This window comes from Protopterus annectens, chromosome 7.part0 (assembly GCF_019279795.1).
Source record: "Protopterus annectens isolate FY-2018-M chromosome 7.part0, PAN1.0, whole genome shotgun sequence".
NCBI lineage: Eukaryota > Metazoa > Chordata > Ceratodontiformes > Protopteridae > Protopterus > Protopterus annectens.
The window spans coordinates 1,474,268,148-1,474,288,596 of record NC_056739.1 but is presented as its reverse complement, the minus strand read 5'-3'; the positions used below and the strand labels follow the sequence as shown (position 1 = coordinate 1,474,288,596).

General features: G+C 40.5%; 1 protein-coding gene across 1 annotated transcript in view; it reads left to right on the top strand.

Annotated features, from left to right (window-relative positions):
- The window catches only part of LOC122807086 (mitogen-activated protein kinase 12-like), a 672,606-nt gene that overhangs the window by 551,831 nt on the left and 100,326 nt on the right, over window positions 1–20,449 (top strand). Inside the window, exon 11 of the mRNA XM_044078025.1 lies at window positions 7,036–7,114. Within this exon, the coding sequence (XP_043933960.1) occupies window positions 7,036–7,114 (79 nt within the window). The remainder of the gene's footprint in view (window positions 1–7,035; window positions 7,115–20,449) is intronic.

Sequence of the window (20,449 nt, the reverse complement as noted above, 5' to 3'; positions counted from 1 at the left end):
GCCCCTGTTCCTCACAACCCCAATTCATTGGACTCGTTCACCCTAATAATCACTTGCTCCTGGATGAGCCTGGCTCTGAGTAGCAACAATTTGTGCTAGCTTATGCAACATAGTGACATGGATTTAGCTTTGTTGATTGTTTCGACCTGCTGGGTATATCTCAGATGAAGCTGACTGATTATTCCTGATATATGTTATGTTTGCTATGGCTGATTTTTTACTGCCCTACTATACTGCAGCCTTACTGTGATGGTATTGGCATTCCTTGTCATTCTGTATACTTATTGTTGCTGGTTGTTTACTGCCCTGCTATACTGCAACCTCACTGTGATAGTACTGGCATTCCTTGCCATATTGTATACTTACTGTGGACTGTGCTATATACTCCAGCATTGCTGTGATTTCTGTCACATACCTTGATGCACCATCTCCAGTTTCTGCACTATATTTATTACTATGGCAGTCAAACCACTGTAATCACCTTGCATTCTGCGTGGTGGCACCCACGCCTATAGCACTGAACATCTCTGTAACTTTCTACTGTTACATTATCTACCTCATAAAATCTTAGGACATTTTGCCTATTACTTTAAGCAGCACTTAAAGTCTTGAGATAGTTGTATAAAACTATTTGGATTATTGTGCTGTGGTACCTACACCTGCTGCCCGACTGGGCACTAATAACTGGTACCACACTGATCACTGCATTATAATATTGTACTGTATTGAGCTATATTGTACTGAAGGTGTAATGTGTTGCACTATCCTGCAGCTTTCACTGTTCCCTTCTATATCATACAGCTTTTGTATTGGTCTATAGTATACTGTGTAGCACTACTTTTGCCCCATTGACACCATTTCACTGTCCCATTATATACCCTACACCTCTATGTGCTCTCCTAAATAGACCAAAGTACTTCAAATTCCAGAAGAGCAGATTATGTGTACCACCTGATGTCTGTAGACTGACCATTGGTCCTTGGTCTGTCTCCGTCCCATTTGCTGCCATCCTCTAGCAGTAGGATACCTGAGGTAGTGTATAAACTGTCAGATGCTCACTGACAACCATTTGTTTTTACCACAGAATATACCCACATGTGACAGGTGTAAATACTTATTACGACTTGAGCAAACTTCTCACTCAAACTGGGTATCAGTGCCCACACTAACATGACATCCACATGTTCAAAGGTAAACACAAAACCTTCCTGTATTGAGGTACTCTAAAAATCACATCCAAAACCACAAGGACCTCCTAGGTGCAGCACTGTAAATGTGCTCATGAAAACAAAACCTTAACAAAATACAACATACCATTCCATACCACACATAGCTACTTCCACCACCAGAGCCAAGAGTCACTACAGTGGTCTGACTGAGCCATTTAGGCTAGAACAGTAGTCCACTTGCTATGGCTATGTACTTGGTACAGGTGATTTTGTCTTTCCAATGCATCACTCACAAGGCAGAGCAAAGGCATGTAACAGTCAGCTACCTTTCAGGTGATAAAATCCACTATATTACCAAGGTACTCAATTCCTCTCACCCCAACTATGACTATGAGATGGTCATTGTCCGTGTGGGTATAAGTGACTTGAAATGCAATCCCTTAGACTACTTGAAGAGAGAGGTTCAAAATGGACCTCTCTGAGTACATCTTTAAGGCTGGAAAGAAAACAGTCTTGAGAAATATTCTACCACCACTGAGAATTATGCCTCAATATAAGCAAAAAATGACAGACTTTAATAATTGGCTAAATTACTGCTGTCTTTTCATGGAGCCCAATGTGTGCACATGTGTGTGTGTGTGTGTGTGTGTGTGTGTGTGTGTGTGTGTGTGTGTGTGTGTGTGTGTGTGTGTGTGTGTGTGTGTGTGTGTGTGTGTGTGTGTGTGTGTGTGTGTGTGTGTGTGTGTGTGTCAGCCTGGAGGAAACTGGAAGACAGCCCACCTGTTTTTCACTAGGGATGGCCTGCAACTGTCTTAGTGAGGTTTTCACTTATTGCTTAAGAATCTCTCTCTCCCCCCATGGTGCCTTTTTTATGTAATGTTAGTCTACTCAGTCTACCAGCCTCATAAATAAAAGTCCCAAACTTACAAATGTAGCACTTTTCAATGCTAGGTGCCTAAATAAGAAACTGTCCTTCCTCAAGGCCTTCCTAACTCTGGAAAATGTGGATATTTACGCTGTCCTTGAAACTTGGCTCCAAAACAGTAACAGCACTCCCTCTCTACAGGTACCTCTGCTTTTCACTCATTTGGGCCCATAGTTTTAGATGACACTAAAGCTGCTGGTGGCTATCTGTCTTTATCAAAAAAAAAAAAAAAAAAATCACCTCTACACTATTTTGACCAAAGCATTGACCTTGATTTTAAACGTCTTCATATCCTAATATCAGTAAACAAGATCTCATACCACATCCTAGCCAACTACAGAGCCGCCTCAATGATGCATGCAAATCACAGAAGATATTTTAATATGCACTTAATATGCAAGAGTCCCTTCTCCATAAACTCAAATAAAATACCATTGTTTAGGGAGACTTTAACTACCCCTCCATAAACTGGCATATGTCCACCTCTGCAAATACATAGGTAGAAAAGATGTTGGAATGATCACAAAATTAAACTATTAGGCTTCCTTTAGCAATCAGCCGATTTGGCAAGCTGAGACTTTATTTTGGTGCTGTTAGTGTTTATGTAATCACAAAAGAATATGTTGTGTATTTCCTTCTGCAGTTGGATGATTTACTGTAATTTAGGTTGTCAACAATGCATTTTTCATTTTACAAAAGTTTAATATAATCCACTCTTGATATATACATATATATATATATATATATATATATATATATATATATATATATATATATATATATATATGTATGTATCCAGTGAGTCAGGTCAGGTACCAGCCTGTAATCACAGAAAAGAGCTATCTACCCCCAACACCCCAACGTTAATAATTGGTTATTTACATTCAGTCAGTCAGTCACTGCACACAATGGGAACTTGCCTTAAATACATAATATGTACTTCCCTTCCATTTTAAGGCACTGAATTTCATACAAGCAACACCACCACAGTAAGCAGATAGTCCTTCCTTGCATTTCAAGACATGATGCAACAGTCAAAGAGGAAAGCATCCCATAACTTTCTCAGCTTCTACTGTCCATGCCTCTGCTTATGCAAACATAACATAACAGCCTGAGAGAAGAAAGAGGCAGTTCCGGGCTCTCTCCCACAAGCCATGCATTTTGCATTCAGCTCTTGTGGCAACCGCACTAAAGAAATGTGCATAGTTATAGAAGTTCCTGTCTGACCTCAAGCATCACAACACTATAATCAACTCTCTATCTTTATTTTCAAACTTGACCCCCCACCTTTCATGTTATACTCATGCCACTTACCCTAGTTTCTCAGAAAAAAAATCACACACACACACACACACACACACACACACACACACACACACACACACACACACACACACACACACACACACACACAAGTACCTTTCTCCACAGCAGCCAGATACACTTCAGTCATTAACAGGTGACTTCACAATCATAAGTTTCCATCTGCAAATCTTTGGAATGTCCATCTGCAAGGAGGAGCACAGGGTCATCCATGCCAAAATGACATCAAATTCCTTTTTAGAAAATATTTAAGTTTTGAGAGTATTTGCATATATTTATTTGGTGATAACTCTGGCCACTCCAACATTACCATTTGTATTAATATTAACTTCACTCAGTATAATCGGGTACCCTTTTAAGAGCCTTATAGTAACTGACTGATGGCAGTGAAACTACCTTATAGTCTGATCAGAGCAGGTAATCTGTGCCAGCCTTTCCTAGGCATGTGTATGCGTGTATGTAAAAATTATATCTCAAAAAGTGTGTGTGTTTTAGCTACTTGGGGCAGGGACACAAAGCACTGGTTTCACAATGCCACTGGGGAGCCTTATTGGGGACCTGGAGGGAGACAGAGACACACAGACCCTGGGCTGAGTGTGTGCTCTGTGGCTCTTAAGGGAAATTGTGCTTGATGCAGAGAGGTCTGCACCTGGAGATACTGAGTATATCCATTTGTATTCCAAGTGCACTTCCCTCTCTAGTGTCAGTGGAGAGAATTCAAGCTCCTTGATTACTGGCCCAGCATGGGGACATCACAAATACACGTCCTCCTTTGGTTCTGTCATGCTCAGTTTGTGGTCTGAGTGTATAGAAGGCATTGTAGCCTGCATGGCTGGGGTGCTTTCCATGCCTTTGAACCATGTCTCAGTGACTGCACAGACATCAGCATCTTCCAAAGCAACGAGTGCTGCCAGAGAGTGCAGTTTCATGTTTTGACTCCTAGCATTAAGCAGCAGTACCTTGAGTTTATCTAGAGAGGATTTTGTTCTGTTGGGAGGTTGGTTATTTTGACACTGCCTAAAAAAGGCACAATAGGGGTGGCTAATGCCTTTCCCAGTATCCGAAAGCCTAGAGGAGACAGGTGTGGACTATCTCTGGCAAAGTAGCTTGGCCTGTCGACCATGTCTTCCAAGGCTGACAGTTAGTGGATCCCCTTGGACTGACACCAGAAACTAAGCCAATTGTTAAAGTCAATCATTTTTTGTTTGTATTGTGACATCATCTTAGAAAAGGTAGAATGCTGCTTAAGGCTAGGCTTATACCTGCCTGTGACACATAATCTGAGAGCTCAGTCATTTCTCTCTTCATGTAGCCCAGCAAGGTACATCTCAAGTCATTCACCCCCACATGGACTATGACAAAGTCGTACCAGTACTTGTGGTTGAGTGACCTGAGTGCTTGAGTGACTTGACGGATCCTGGCATCTGACAGGCAGCTAACTGTAACCTGCTCCTTATCCAGCCTGGTGAGGAAAACACCTGTGTGTCTCATAATGGAGTGCTGCTCCATAACTTTTAATTGATGTTAATTGTATAACAGCTGTCATTTTTAAGGAGTTAGTTATGGTCTTCCATGCAAGTGTAAATCATTTTTTACTTAGGCTTTCATGTAGTTGAAAGGCTTTATGTTCTTGCTTATACTTGGATATGTTTCTTTGTTGGTGATATTTGACTTGATTTCATTTTTTTATGGATTTTGTTAATGTTTTTCTAGAAATATCTTCTTAAAGAATTTTTAGAGCATTAAAATCCTAGTCCAGTTTCTATGTTTTGACAGTAAATTCATTCCAAACAAGTAATTGCTTCCACTAGTGAGCTACTTATGTCCTGTTTTTTTTCGCCAATTGTATAAGCTGCCAATATGTGCTAAATGTCTTTATTAATATAAATTCTGTATTGTATGTGAAATGTCTTTACATGTGGAGCTTTTCTCCCTGGGTCTTCACTGAAAATGGGCAGTTCTGGCCCAGCTGGACCACCTGGTAAACAAATGCATATAAATAAATAAATAAAATGTTCTGTACTTGTAAGTAAATGCATTCCAAGTCTAGCTGGGTATACCATCTGAGCTTTAAATTAATCATTGCACCGTCTTATTTTATTTTTTCCATGGGTAATTGGCAATACATACACACATACAAATACAGATACACACATATGAACAGTGACACTGGCCGACTGTTGGTCAGTTTAATACCTTTCCTGCTTACTTAATCTGGTCGACAGGAAAGCTTTCAACTTTTTATGCTAGGTCTCTGTAAAATTGGGGTTGAGAATATGCTTTTTCCCTTGTATTGTGCAATCTCTGTCTTTGAGTTGGTGTATTTAATTAGCATGGGGTATGAGGGAATTGCTACCATGAAAAAAATATTGTTTTCTATTTGCATAATTCAGGGTTATTTTTCAGAACATATTTAGTGTGGTGACGGTGTTTTTTTTTTTTTTTTACAGTGTTTCTGTCAATATTTTTAACATTGATTAACTTCAGTATATCCATATTTTTGTGAGTGAGTATTTGAGCTCTTTGCCTAACTATGAAATAAATCCCAGGAGTTGTGGAGATTGCATAAGTGTTGGAACAAATGGTCAGTGTGCTATCTCAGTAGCATGTGTAAGTTCTTCCAGCATTTTAAAGTCTGGGGTAGCAAGGCTGACTTTAAGAAATCATACAAGATTTCTCCATAGCATATACAATTTCTCCATGCCTTTGGATTTTTAGACTTTTTGATTACATAAAATTTTCTAGGCTCTGAGAGACTACATTTCACATTAAGAAACATAAATAGTATGCATACTTTCAATGTTGTTTTAAAATTTAGTAGTCATGTCATTTGTTGGATGTCTTTTTAAAAAAATATATACTAGCAAGACATTTTCCCACATGCACCATTTATTTTGCCTAGTTAGACTGTGAAAGAAGTCACAATTACTCTCTCACTTGTTTAATTTTTTCAGTCAATGTAGATTATACAAAGCTATTAGAAAATGTTTTGCTATATTTTCTTTTTTAGATGAAGAATGCTTACATTTTTACGTAGTTATTTATTTATTTTGGGAGGGAATTATTTGAAATTAGAAGCAGTCTTTGCTGCTGCTGCTGCTTAGGCAGTTACTGTGAGTGAGTTTTCAATATATGCATTTCTTAAATGCATATGAGCAACATCTGGATTTATATATACCTTTTAATATGTTAAGTGGGTGGGAACAACAGTATAATGTATTAGTACAGAAAAAGGTTTCTGGCTACATCTCTGCCCCATAGGCAGTGGGAAGCCATTTGGATCCATTTCTTATGGTGCTTTGATATTCAGTCTTCAGTGAATGGTACATGAATCCAAAAGAGTCTCCATGGAGGACATAAAAGCGTGAAGCATAAAGTACACGGCAGGATAATGAAACACAGTGTCACAAAAAAATAATTGAACAGCAGTCGCTGTGGACTTCATGAGCATTAGGGCGACACAAAGCTGTTGAGTAGCATCTTCTTTTCAGTTGTGGATTTCTCCAAACGTTTTTTTTTTCAGGAAATAAATTTCAATGCAGCATTTTTACAGTGGCCTGTTAGCACACAAAAGGATAACTATGCACAGCATTCACTCTTCTTTCCTTTCATTTATAGGCTCAAAAGTACTTGAGACGTCTCCCAGCAAGACCAAAGAAACATTTCCAGCAGCTTTTTCCCCAAATGAAGAGTAAAGGTATGCTGGTATTTGGAGATTTGATAATAACGTTGTCATGGCAGCTACATCTTCAATCAGCACTGTGTTGTGGATAGGGGGCTTCCTTGAGAATGTACTAGTGTGGCCTCAGATATGCAAACAATGCAGAGCTGCCTAATGACACTGCATAGTATATATACACGGATACACAAGGTTATGCACTTTAATTTTAATGCAAAAATAAAAGTAAATAGTAATACTACATACCTCCCCTCACCAAAAAGGTGTCAAGATTCATAGAAAAGATAACTGATTTCAACAATTGGTCAAGTATTATTTTTTTTTATTTGCATTTCTTGACTGCTCTGTTTTGACTGGGCTTTACAAGACACCTTTTCAGCAGATGCCCAGGGAGAAAAGCACAGGTTTGTAAGAATGCAAACATCTTTTTTTCTTTTTTTTCTTTTTTTCTTTCTTTCTTTCTTTCTTAAGATTAGTAGCTTTGTAAATCAGCATCTTAATATTAACAAACAGATATAGGTAACATTATTATATACACTGTTACTATTTACAGGGGAATGCAAGATGTCATATATTATGAGATATGCAGATACAATTTTCATAAACATACATTGGAAATATACAGATGCCAGTTTTGCATCTTCAGTTTTAACAAACATACTGTGGAACAATCGAGGGGAAATTTGCATGAGTATGTACAAATTCACAAAATGGAAGCCATATGGCAGAGTGCAAGAGGTGACCTGGAAAGGTGAGAGCTGTAAGAATGCTGAGGTCATTTCTTTCACTCAGGTGGTGGGGGGCACTCATACCTAGTGTGTCACGGAGGTAGTGTGATAGGTAAGGGTTTTGAGGAAGTTTGGTTTGGATTCAGTTAATCTGACTTTTACAGGTAAGCTCTGCATAGCATTGATACTGCTTGTGGTTAAAACAACTTGCCAAGAGAGTTTTGTGTTTTAACAACAAACACTAGAGCTTTTTTCTTGTGATTATAAGTGTCTGTGGGATTTCTATGGTTGCATTAAGGTAGCTATGGATGGATGTTTATTGCACTGGTACAGTAAGGAGTGAGCCACTTATAATTGTGAGTAACTGATGAGACTGGGAAGCTCTAACAACTGTAGCTTGTATAAGCCTGCACAGTGGTGGGTTCTTGAGGGTAGAGCAGTGGCAAATCTGACTATTTTGTTATAACATTGGGTGGAATTGTTTCGTTGAAGTGTTTGGAGATTAGTAAATATGGGGGAGGCATATGTTAGAGTGAGCAGGAAATAAGCAGCAGCAGTGGCTTTATAGCTTGATTGTCAGTTGTGATCCTCAGCAGTTTCGCATGTGGGATGTATGTCAGTTGTGATCCTTGGCAGTTTTGTATGTGGGGTGGTATCTATTTTTATATTTTGGGATGAAATTTATATTGAGTATAGTAGCAGTTATGCTCTTAGAATGGTAGACCATAATTTTAGTTTTTTTGGGGGGGGGGTGTTCAGTATTAGATTGTGGATTTGGAGACAAATTTCAACTGAATTGTATTCGTGTTGCATAAGATTTTGCAGCTCATGTATGAAGGGGGCTATGCATACACGGAAGTCTTTGTTAGCATATTGAATTATTCTATATGGATCTGTGGCTCTGTGGAGCTTGTTAAAAAATAATAATAATAATAATATATATATATATATATATATATATATATATATATATATATATAGAGAGAGAGAGATAGAAGAGAAGTGGTCCTAGCATTGTCCTACTCCTACAGGGAGAAATGCTGAGTGGGTGCATTTCTATTTGGTCACCTGTGTTCTATTACTTCATGTAAATTTGGAACCATAGGGAGAGTTTGGTGGGATACATTCAGGTCCTCTAAGGTGTGTAGTAATTTAAGGTGGGAGATAGTGTCAAAGACTTTTTATAGATCAGGGAAGGTTTAAAAGAATAGCTGATTATTGTTCTGATGAATATCAATAGCATTTAGGAAGGAAATGAGGGCTGTATTTGTACTCTGCTCCGGGTGAAATCCATGATGGGTGATGATGGCCAGGAGTTTATCTAGAAGATATTTTAGAACTTGTTTATGTGCACATTTTTCTAAGATTTTTAGACAGAGAGGTAGAATAGTTATTGGTCTATAGCTGTTCAGTTCTACTGATGACCCACCCTTGTACAATGGGATAATATAGCACTGTTCAAGAGGAGTGGCCTTAGGTTAACTGGTGCCCTAGGCAAAAGGGCTCCGTGGCGCCCCCCACCACACCACTTGGTGCCCCTATCCTGGTCTACCTACACCAAATAAATATTGGAAAAGCGCCCCTGCTAGAGCAGCGCCCTAGGAGGCCGCCTAGTTGGTCTATGCCTAAGGCCGGCTATGGGGACATGGAATGCATTGTTAAAACTACTGATTAGTATGCAGACTGGATGAGTGGGAGAATCAGCTCCTATTTTTACATATGCATCTGGGAGGTCATCTGCAGGTGGTGCTGTAGCTTTAAACTTTAGCATGAGTTTTATCATGGTTGTAGGTGCAACATGAAACTGAAAAGCTTCCTGATTATTGTTAGAGTGAGGTGAGAAGGACTGGGCTGAAAACAGAGGGGTACTTGGTAATGCAGTGGCTGCAATAATGAAGTATAAGCTGACAGCTGCCTCAGTTCATTTTCTGGTTTAGCTGAGAGATTTTCCCAGGTATGAGAAGTTTGTTGATAGTGGCCTTAAATAGTCTAAAATTGTTTTGCTGTTTTTGATAGTATTCATTTGGTCCTTATGTTTGTTTTTTTTGCTTTGTTTCTAAGTGATCTGTACTGTTGCTAGGTAAATTGTGATATATATTCTTCTGCCATAGTTGCCATATTTTCTCTCTTTTTTAAGTTTCTTTTTAGAGAAATTCAGTCAAAGTAGTCTTTACAATTTTTTTATGGGGGGGCCTGCTTGTTTAGTATCTTTAGTAGTATATTATTGAAAGTGGTAGTTGCATTGTCTAGTGGAAGATTTTTGAGGATTTGCCAGTTACATTGTTTCAAAGTAGGTTTGAATTCATCTGGATTAAACTTGGTTGTAAGCTTATGTGGTATCTCATTATGAAGGTAGGACATACTAGAGTAAGTCTAGTAGTATATCAGATTTTTGTATATTTTCTGGATTAATAGTCAATAGCCAGTCTAGGATAGTGGCTTTATTAGTTGATTTATAGATTCTGTTAGGGTATGCTATAAACTGTGTAAAGGTGTATAGCTTCACACTAAATTTTTTTGGATTGTCAGTATAGTTTTCCCAGTAAATATTAATGGGTCTATACTGAATTAGCGAACGCTTAGAAAAGCGAACGCCAATTCATCGACCCCTTTTAAGCGAAAGCTTACAATCCCGAACACTCGGAACAGCAATTTCTTTTCACAGGGCAAAAAAATCATTGGGCCTGTTTCAGGAGTTTGCCATTTCCTCCACTGTGGTGCGATCTCGGAGTTGGTATATTTAAGTAGGGGTGTGTGGGGGGCAAAACCCCCCACATTATATAATGTTTTAAGTTTTTTTTTTTTGTGGACCAGCGATTTTTTTCCCCTGGGGGAAAAAAAATCGCTGTTCTGGGTGTTCGAGATTTTAAGCTTTTGCTTAATAATGGTAGATGAATTAGCATTCGCTTTTCTAAGCATTCGCTAATTCAATATAGACCCAATATTAATATCTTATTGTTTGACTGTTTCATGTTGAATCTTTAGGGATACCCAATTGTAATATGTCTTGAAGTAGAGAATGATTACAGTCTGGGTAATTATATGGTGATATATATATATATATATATATATATATATATATATATATATATATATATAGGTCTTTTTTGCATATAGATTTATGTGGATTAAGTTGAAGAAATGAGGTAGGAATATCAGCTTTGTTAAATGGGATATGTCTTGAGAGTAGGGTCATATTTGAAAGTTACTTTATATACTATGACTGGTGTGATGAGCCCCCTTTATCCCGGGGCAGCAACTAAGGAGCCTCAGTCCTCACGAAGAGAATGTCCCTAAAAGCAGGGATATAAAGACACAATTCCCCTAAGAGTACACCAAGAACAGGTTCCAGACCTGGTACTATCACTCCAGGTCCCCAAATGAGTCTACAAACTTACCACTGCAGAGCACTGTGTCCCAGTTCCAGGTATCTGACACACTCACTCTTAAATGTTTGATAGTCACACATACACACACTCTTGGGAAAGACTGACACAGATTTACCTGCTGTGTTTCTTTGCCCAAATTACACGGTAATGGCTGCCAGTAGTCAAATATCACAATACCCTTCAAAAGAGGTGTTCAATTATATTGAGTAAAATAGATATTGAAAGAAATGGTAGCATGTATGCCAAGGCTTTTCTGAGTGGCCCCGGTGTTATCACAGTAAGCATAAACACTCTCAAGTTATTAAAAATATTAACAAAATAACCAGCCACAACGAGAGGTAGTAAAACATTTAATAATAAATAAAATGATTTAAAACATGTAACTACTGAATAACTGAGTCCAATAAAGATCAGAGTTTCACACACAGGAAATATGAAAAATCATAGTGTAGGATAGATGTCACACTGATTTTAGAAAACCCCCTATTTAGCTGTAGTTCCTTGACTATCTGAAGATTAACTGTCCCTACCTAATCTAAATAACTCAGAAAGGCAAGATTATATTCTTACTTCTGCAAGGCAAAATGAGGAATTATGTCCACACTCCAGGCTGTTGTCTGTCTTCAGCGTCTGGAACAACTACTCTGGAAACAACTGGACTACTACTGCTGAACAGCTCTGGAAAACAACTGAATGATAACTAAAAAACGGACTCAGAACCTGCTTTTTATAACAGATCTTCTTCAAAAGTAACAAGAAGCTGCCATGAGAATTCTAGTCTCATATCAGACTTTGAAAAGTAAACAAACAGCTGCAGTGAAGATTTTATTCTCCCAACCCTGACACACAATTACATCTCATCTAGGTCAGCTGACTCTGGCATAACATTCATTCAGAATTCTCCCCACAAAGAACATGCTCATTTGGTCAGCCAGAAAAACACTGCTTGACATTCAAATATCTTGCATAAATCAGAGGGATAATCAAAAGACATAAACTTATTTACAAAATTATAACTATTCATGCTGGCATATGTAACACAGGGGAATTTACAATTATTTGCAACAATTCAACCAGTCATGCTAGCACAGATAACAATATCTAATATCCTCACATTTCTCCCCACTTTGAAGACTCAAGTTATTTTTTTCAAGTGACCTTGGAAAATCATCGCTTGAGAAAAAAATGGGGCTGCCTAAGAACACATCAACCTACACCCTGTCTTGAGAATCCATCTGCATTGGCATTACTACAATCCCAACTGGCCAACACAGGGGGTCCTCCCAAAGCTTCCCCAAGCTTTTGGAGTACCTGCTCACAGTCTGGGGTCCACACTGCCTCATCTGGTTTGTTTTTCCTTGTTAAGTCAGTAAGGGGGTGCAGCTATTGTACTATAGTTGGGCACAAATTTTCTGTAGTACCCTGCTACCCCTAAGAATGCTTTCACCTGCTTTTTGGTAACAGGGACAGGCCATGCCTGAGTAACCTCAAGCTTAACAGATTCTGGCCTAATCTTACCACTCCCTACTCTATGTCCTTGGTAGGTGACCTCTGCCATACCCACCTGACACTTACTAGGCTTATTGGCTAGCCCTGCCAATTTTAATCTACCCAACTCAACTACATGTTGAAGGTGCTCTTGTCAGGAATGACTATAAATGGCAATATCATCCAAGTAAGTGAGGGCACAGTCTCTTGCTCCTACTAAGATAAGATCCAACCTCTGGAAGGTTGCTGGGGCATTCGTCATATCAAAGGGCATCTTTGTAAACTCATATAATCCAGGAGGTGTTACAAAAGCTGACCTCTGTCTAGCAAATAGCAAATGAGGCAAATATTTGTCCCACTCCCTCTTAAAATGCTCTGCAAATGCCCATAGCATAGTCTTTAATGTAGAATTTAACCTCTCCACAAGACCCATAGCTACCCTCTAAAATGGTTTCTCAGTCATAGGCAAAGGCATCCAAGGAGCTTTGACCTTATCCCCTGCTTTGTCTAGCTTTCTGGCACTGCTCACAGGTCCTGTAGTACCCTGTTACATCCTTCACAATCCCAGGCCATTAAAAGGTTTGCATAATACAATTCTTAGTACACTTTATACCCATATGACCTGCAAAAGAAATGTGATGGGCTATGGCTAGAGGTGCTAGATGGTAGGCTCTAGGCACTACCAACTGCCATATTACCTCAACTTCTAGCCCTCCCTCAGGAGTCCACTCTCTATACAGTAACCCTTTATTATATGCAAATGAAATGTCATGAGCTATGGCCAGAGATGCTGGACGGTAGGCTCTGGGCTCTACCAGTATTACTTCACCCTCTAACACTCTTTCAGAAGCCCACTCTGTATACAGTAACCCTTTGTTACCTGCAAAAGGAATATCACTGGCTATGGCTAGAGATGCCATATGGTAGGCTCTGGGGTCTACCAAATGCCGTACTACCTCACCCTCTAGCCCTGCCTCAGGGGTCCACTCTCTACACAGTAATCCTTTATCTGCAAGAGGAATGTTATGGGCTGTGGCTATATGTGCCAGATGGTAGGATCTGGGCTCTACCAGCTGTCATATTACCTCACCCTCTAGCCCTCCCTCAGGGGTCCACTCTCTGTACAGTAACCCTTTGTTCCAGTATACAGACTCTTTCTTTCCTTGAGCATCAGTTGCCTCCTTAGCTACCTCTTTCAAGCCTCATAAAGTAGGATTCAAAAGCTGAGCCTGCCTCAGCTCTATCTTTGTAACATCTCCCAGCTTCCCTTCCACAGAAAGCCAAGTACCTTCTGACAGCAGTGCCTCACTGTCAGCCTGGGTACTACCACTTACCTCTGTCCTTGCAGTCACCATGTCCACAGGAACACCAGTAACTACCAGCAGCTGTGATTCACCTTCAGGCTCACTGCTACAAGATAGCTCCCTCCCTGAAGTAACCACTTCACCAGCCCCAACTTCAGGGATAGGATCTGTCTGGGTCTCCCCCAGACTACTGGACCTTCATGCCTGTCTCCAAGCTTGACTGCATTTAACTGCATGCACACAAGATACTACATTATCAAAATCATTCCCTATTAAGACATCTGCAGGGATATCATATGTTCATAGGTTCATAGGTTGGTACTAGGCTATCGGCCCTAAGCCCTATGCAAGCCTAGCCATAACAATTCCCTGGAAATTTTTTCCCACAATATTTACTTCTCTGGGCCCCTGTCTAGCAGGGTGACTGACATGATCCCCAGGGTGAATTTCCTATCTCCCATCCAATCATCAAGGTTCCTTTTGAAGAGGGCCAACGAGGTGCTCTGCTTGACATGTATGGGCAGTCTATTCCAGAGTATGGGGGGTCTCTGGGTCAGGAACCTATCCCTCCAGCATGTTTTGTTCATTGTGATGATAAGGTTTAGATCCCTGGAGTGTGTGGCTCTGAGGGATTGGGATTTCTTTAAGTGGAGCATGTCCAACAGCTCAGGGTTTGACATGGCCTTGTATGTTAGGCAGAGATTGCCTCTGAGTAGACGATATGCCACAAAGTATAGCTAGAGTTTTTTTAGACGATCAGCATATGGCATCTGCTTTAGGCCTGTGATTCTTTTAGTGAGGTATTTCTGTGGCCTTTCCAGCTGTTGCAGATGTCTTGTGAGGTACATACCAAATGGGGCATTATACTCTATAATGGGTCTAATGAGGAATGAGTACAGTGGGACATTGACCTCCTTTTTTCTGGATGAAAAGCCCTTAGTGATGAGGTGTGCCATGTAGAAGGATTTCCTGACTGTTGTGGTGATGTGGTTATCGAAAGTGAGACCACTGTCCACTTGTGTCCCTAAGTCTCTCATCACCCTTTCGATGTTTAGTGTCCTGCCACCTATATGGTAGTTCATGGGTACATGTTTTTTTCCAAAGAGGATAACTATACATTTCTTGGCATTAAGCTTGAGCCCATGGCTCTGGCACCAGGCATCTATTTCTGTAAGGCCTTTTTGTAGAATACCCACATCATTTGGGGATTCAGTAATGGCTCCCAGTTTGCAGTCATCTGCAAACTTTGTTAGCTAGAGTCCCTTAGTGTTGGCCTGTACTTCAGAGAAGTAGATGCCAAACAAGAGTGGTCCCAGGACTGAACCCTGAGGTAATCCACTTGTCATTTGTCTGGAGCTGGATTTGCTACTTTTACAGTCTGGGTTCTGTCAGTAAGCCAGTTGGCAACCCATCGAGTGACGTAGGGATTTATGCCCAGCTTAGTAAGTTTATCTATGATTCCAGAGTGGGGGATGGTGTCGAAGGCCTTGGCAAGGTCCAGATTGGCTGTGTGGACTGCCTTACCCTCATCCACAGCTCTGGAGACCGATTCAAAGAAGTCAATCAGATTCAGGAGACAAGATCGGCCCTTCACAAACACAAACTGGGTGGGGTCCAGTGTCTGAAGGCTGCCAATGTCTTTGTTTATAAGTTCCATGATAATGCTTTCCATGCCCTTGCAGATCAGGCTTGTCAGACTGATGGGATGGTAGTTCCCGGGATCCAAGGTGGCTCCTCCCTTGTGGAGCGGGATAACTGTAGCTGTGCGCCACTCAGTGGGCATGAAGCCTGGGGTGAGGCTATGATTAAACATGACACTTAGGTGGGGTGTCAGTTCATTTTGTAGTTCATGTAGTACACAGCCTGGGATGTCATCTGGTCCCATGGATGCTGTAGTCTTACCTTTGGAGAGTGCTGTTTCTACCTGTGTGGCTGTGATTATTGGAATTTGGCAATCTTTTGGTATTGAGATGGGCCCTTTAGGGGGTGAGAGGGGAGTGAAGTTGGCAATAAATCAGTCTGCTAGGATATTGGCAATATCCTTGGGATCAGTATATTTAATGCCATTCTGTTGTAGCTCAGAGCAGATCTAAGCATTGCCATTTAGATTCTTGACATAACTATAGAATGCCTTGTGGTTGTCTTTGGAATCTTTGGCAATTTTATTTTCATAACTAGCTTTTGAGGATTTTATGAGGAATCTCAGCTTCTTACTGAGGCTGGTGAGGGAGTTTTTTGCATCTCGGGATTTTCCTCTTTTCTGCAACAGTTTCTTCCTTCTGTTGTATAGTTTGTTTATAACAGGGGACCACCAGATTGGCTTCCTTTTTTTGGAGAAGAGCATCTTGGTTCTATTTAGGATGGCACGATTCATACATGAGTGGATGTGCTCGTACAGTGCCTTAGTACAGGATTCTGCAGTCGAACTTCCAAATCCCGTCTGCATGGGTGTTATGAAGTTTGTCACTTATGACTTCAGTAGCATGAAGTTGGCTTTGGAGAAGTTTTTTAAGGAGGTTTCCTTATTGAGGGGTGGGGGTGGGATGTGGATGTCAAGGGTGATTTGCTTATGGTCAGACCTGACCACTGAGGGGGTGACCACTGGTGTGGAGCATCTATCTCCCATGTTGGTAATGACCAGGTCTAGGATATTGGAGTCCCTGGTGGGACAATGGATTAGTTGATCCAGGGCGTTGGAATTTATGAATTCCAAGAACCGTTGGGAAAAGGAGTTTGTACCCGAGTAGTTTTCCCAATTAATGGCAGGGTAGTTGAAATCACCCAGTATTAGGGTGTTTGGTTGTATCTTAATATTTTCCAGTATGTTTAGGAAGGTGTAGTGAGAATCTTGGAGTATGGTGGGGGATCTGTAGCAAGCTACAGTTTGGATTGCAGTCTTACCTAGTGTTAGTTGCACCTGGAGAATTTCAGATGCATTGTGTTGGGCAACTAGCCTGGAGGTGTGAATATCCTTGGTGAATATGGACACTCCTCCACCTTTAGTGTTTCGGTCTTGGTTTTGTGGCTGAAAAGTGTGGTAAGAATTGTAGCCTGGTATTGCAGGGGTGCTCTCTGGAGCCTTGAACCAGGTCTCAGTCACTGTACAGATATCAATGTTCTCCATTTTTAGGAGTGCCTCGAGAGAGTGCATTTTGAGGTTTAGGCTTCTAGCATTGAGTAGCATTACCTTCAGATTTTGCATGCTTGTATCTGTTACGGTGGTGTTTTTTTCCTTTGAACCTTGCCTAAAAAAGGCACTATAGGGGTGGCAAGAGCTTTAGCCAGTAACCTAAATCCCAGGGGTGACAGGTGCAGACCATCTCTGGCAAAGCATCGTGGTCTGTCGATCATGTCTTCCCAGGCAAACAAATACTGGATCCGCTTTGAATGACACCAGAAGATTAGCCAATTGTTAAAGTCAATCATTTTGTCCTTATACTGTGGTATCATTCTGGGCGATGTCAGGATGCTACTCAGGGCTAGGGTCATACCTGCCTGGGTCACATGATCCAAGAGCTCTTCCATGTCTCTTTTCATGCAGTCCAGGGAGGTACGTCTCAAGTCATTTACTCCAGCATGGACAATGACCGACTTGTATTTGTACTTGTTGTGGAGTGACTTGAGTGCATGCATTATGTGGCGGATCCTGGCACCCGACATGCAGCTGACTGTAATTTTCTCCTTGTTCAGCCTGGTGAGTGGGACATCAGTGTGCCTGACTATAGAGTCACCTGTGACCAAAGTGTTGGGTACACTGTCTTGCCTTAGGGGCTGTCATTGGGTGGCACACTGGTGTTGTGAGCTATGTGTCACTTTGATTGTGACTGGTGTTTGTTTGCGTTTCGGCTTCAGAGGTCCTTGTTGCTTGGGCAGGTTAATGTTAAGGGCCTCCGCATATGTGGGTTTAGTGTTGCTATGTGTGGGAGTTGATGGTGTGGGTTTTGAAGAGCTATGAGTTGCTAGAGGTGTAATGCAGGCGTTAGCCTTCTCCTCTTAACTGTCTAGCACAGTCTTGACCGGTGAGAGCTTTGCATCCAGTTTGGCTATGTAAGTGCATCTCTCGCAGGTTGTAGTGTTGGGTGGTAGGAGAAGAGGATTGCCTGTGTACATGAGGCAGTTGCCACATTGCCCCAGTATGCCCAGATTCACCAGGTGGACAGGAGAAATCACCGTTAGCTGACCCTTGGACATGCCTGTTCAGGTGCTTTTTTGTAAGGTTTAAGAGCTGTTTTCCCTTACCTTTGCAAGGTACTTTGCAGTTGTAGGCTGTTTAGTGCCTATGATTAATTTCTCCTTATTGACAAGGAGATCAGAGTGCTTGTATCAGTTTCAGGCTTCCTAGTGCTTTCCAGCAGATTCTAGAGCAAGTGCTAGTCACAGGGGTTCAGATTTTAGTGCTACTACTAAGAAACAACCTAGTTTTAAGGGAAAATTTGAAGAGCAGACTTTCTGGCACCTGGAATACTTTAACTGTAGCCTTGTAGTGCCGCATGATGTGAAAAATGTGCAAACACACACACGTTTTTAAGCCAGAAAGCTGAAAGGGATAGAAATCAGCCCAAAAAGCCTAATAAAATTACAATTTCGGAGCTGGAAACCACTCCTCTAATGTTAGATAGGCAGTACAATACTCATCAGTCCCACTGGTAGGCAGTAGGACTCCTCTCTGCCACAGCAAAGTCTGGATAGCTCTGAACACAGAAAATAAAGTCCTGAGACAAGCAAAGCCTGGGATATGGACTGGCTAGGAAAGGTGGGAGACGAGCAAACAAGATAGTATATATTTTTTTGTTGAAACAGGCTAAAAAATGCAATAATACAGTAAATAAACACAGAAAAGGCTAACACTAACACACCTGAGTGTGTAGTCCTAAACAGTAAATGCAATTAAACTCTACAAAATTAGCAATTTAAAACTTTTTAAATGAAGCAAGGCAAGTGCACAACTGAAAAACGATTTAAGTGGCAGTAATACAGCAGAATAAGTAGCTAGTCTACATATACAGAGAAGTCTATATATACAGAAAAGCAGCTAAAACACACAAACACTTCAGATGCAGTGCAACCTAGAGCACTTGAGATGTAGCAATATTAAGGCAATTACAGTTATAATAAATGCTCTAAAATATACTCTATATTTCCAAAATGTTTGAGAAGTAGAGTCAGAACATAAGGAAATTCAGGCAAAAACATTTTTTTTTTTTTTGAAAGGGAAAATGGAAAAACAGAAGGCCTTATCCAATGTTCTCTCTGTATTAGGTATAATGAGCTAATGACACTAGACTGGGAGGAGTGCCCCAGATCAGATTTACAGTAGGGGCGGGCAACTGCAAAGCCACCAAGTATAACACAAGATACCAACAGGGAAGGTGGGTGGGGACACTAAAGCTATTAGCCTACAAAGCACTAGAAAAAGCCACAAAATTAAAGTTTTTAAACAGATAAAGATTTGTAAAGATACAGAATGCTTTTAACTGCAAACAAATCAGTTACCCGTGCAGATTACAAAAAAGTGCTATATATAAATTGCTAGAAACAATAAACTGTATAAATAATCGAAAAAAAACAGGCTACTTATATATCTCAGCTAAGAGTTGGAGTCAACACCTCTCATCCACTCTGCTCAGTGTTTATAGACAGAAACTCTCTCAAAGTTAGGGTTTAAATACCAGAAGAACAACTTTTTTTTTTTTTTTTTTTTACAAAAACACAAAAGAACCAGCCCCCACTAGCCTGCAGCCAATTAATACAATCCAGCCAAGGTAAAGAAAGGCTTCAGCTAATTCAAGATGGCCTGTTCATGTGCTTTGAACAATCCCTGTATAAACATACAAGTCCAGAGCCAACAGTTCTGAACTAGGACAAATACTAAAGCTATTAGCCTACAAAGCACTAGAGAAAGCCACAAAATGAAAGTTTTTAAACAGATAAAGATTTGTAAAGATACAGAATGCTTTTAACTGCAAACAAATCAGTTACCCGTGCAGATTACAATAAAAGTGCTATATATAAATTGCTAGAAACAATAAACTGTATAAATAATTGAAAAAAACAGGATACTTATATATCTCAGCTAAGAGTTGAAGTCAACACCTCTCATCCACTCTGCTCAGTGTGTATAGACAGAAACTCTCTCAGAGTTAGGGCTTAAAAAAATGAAACACACCTACCTGCATGTTCCCTTTTCTACCCTCCCAGTCAAGATGAACCCTGGCCAAAAGTATTTGGAATGAGGTCCCACCCAAAGGTCTGACTGGTTTGAACTGCCCAAGCAAGTACTGCTCCTCCTTAACCACTGCAGGCCTCACAATGGTTATATCAGAAGCTGTGTCTCTCTTAGCAGTAGCCTGTCTTCCATCCACTAAGATAGGTTAGAAATTGTGGTGATAGTTTGTGCCTCTGTTGTTTCCAGACAAATTACCACTGGAATTATGTCATTCCCAC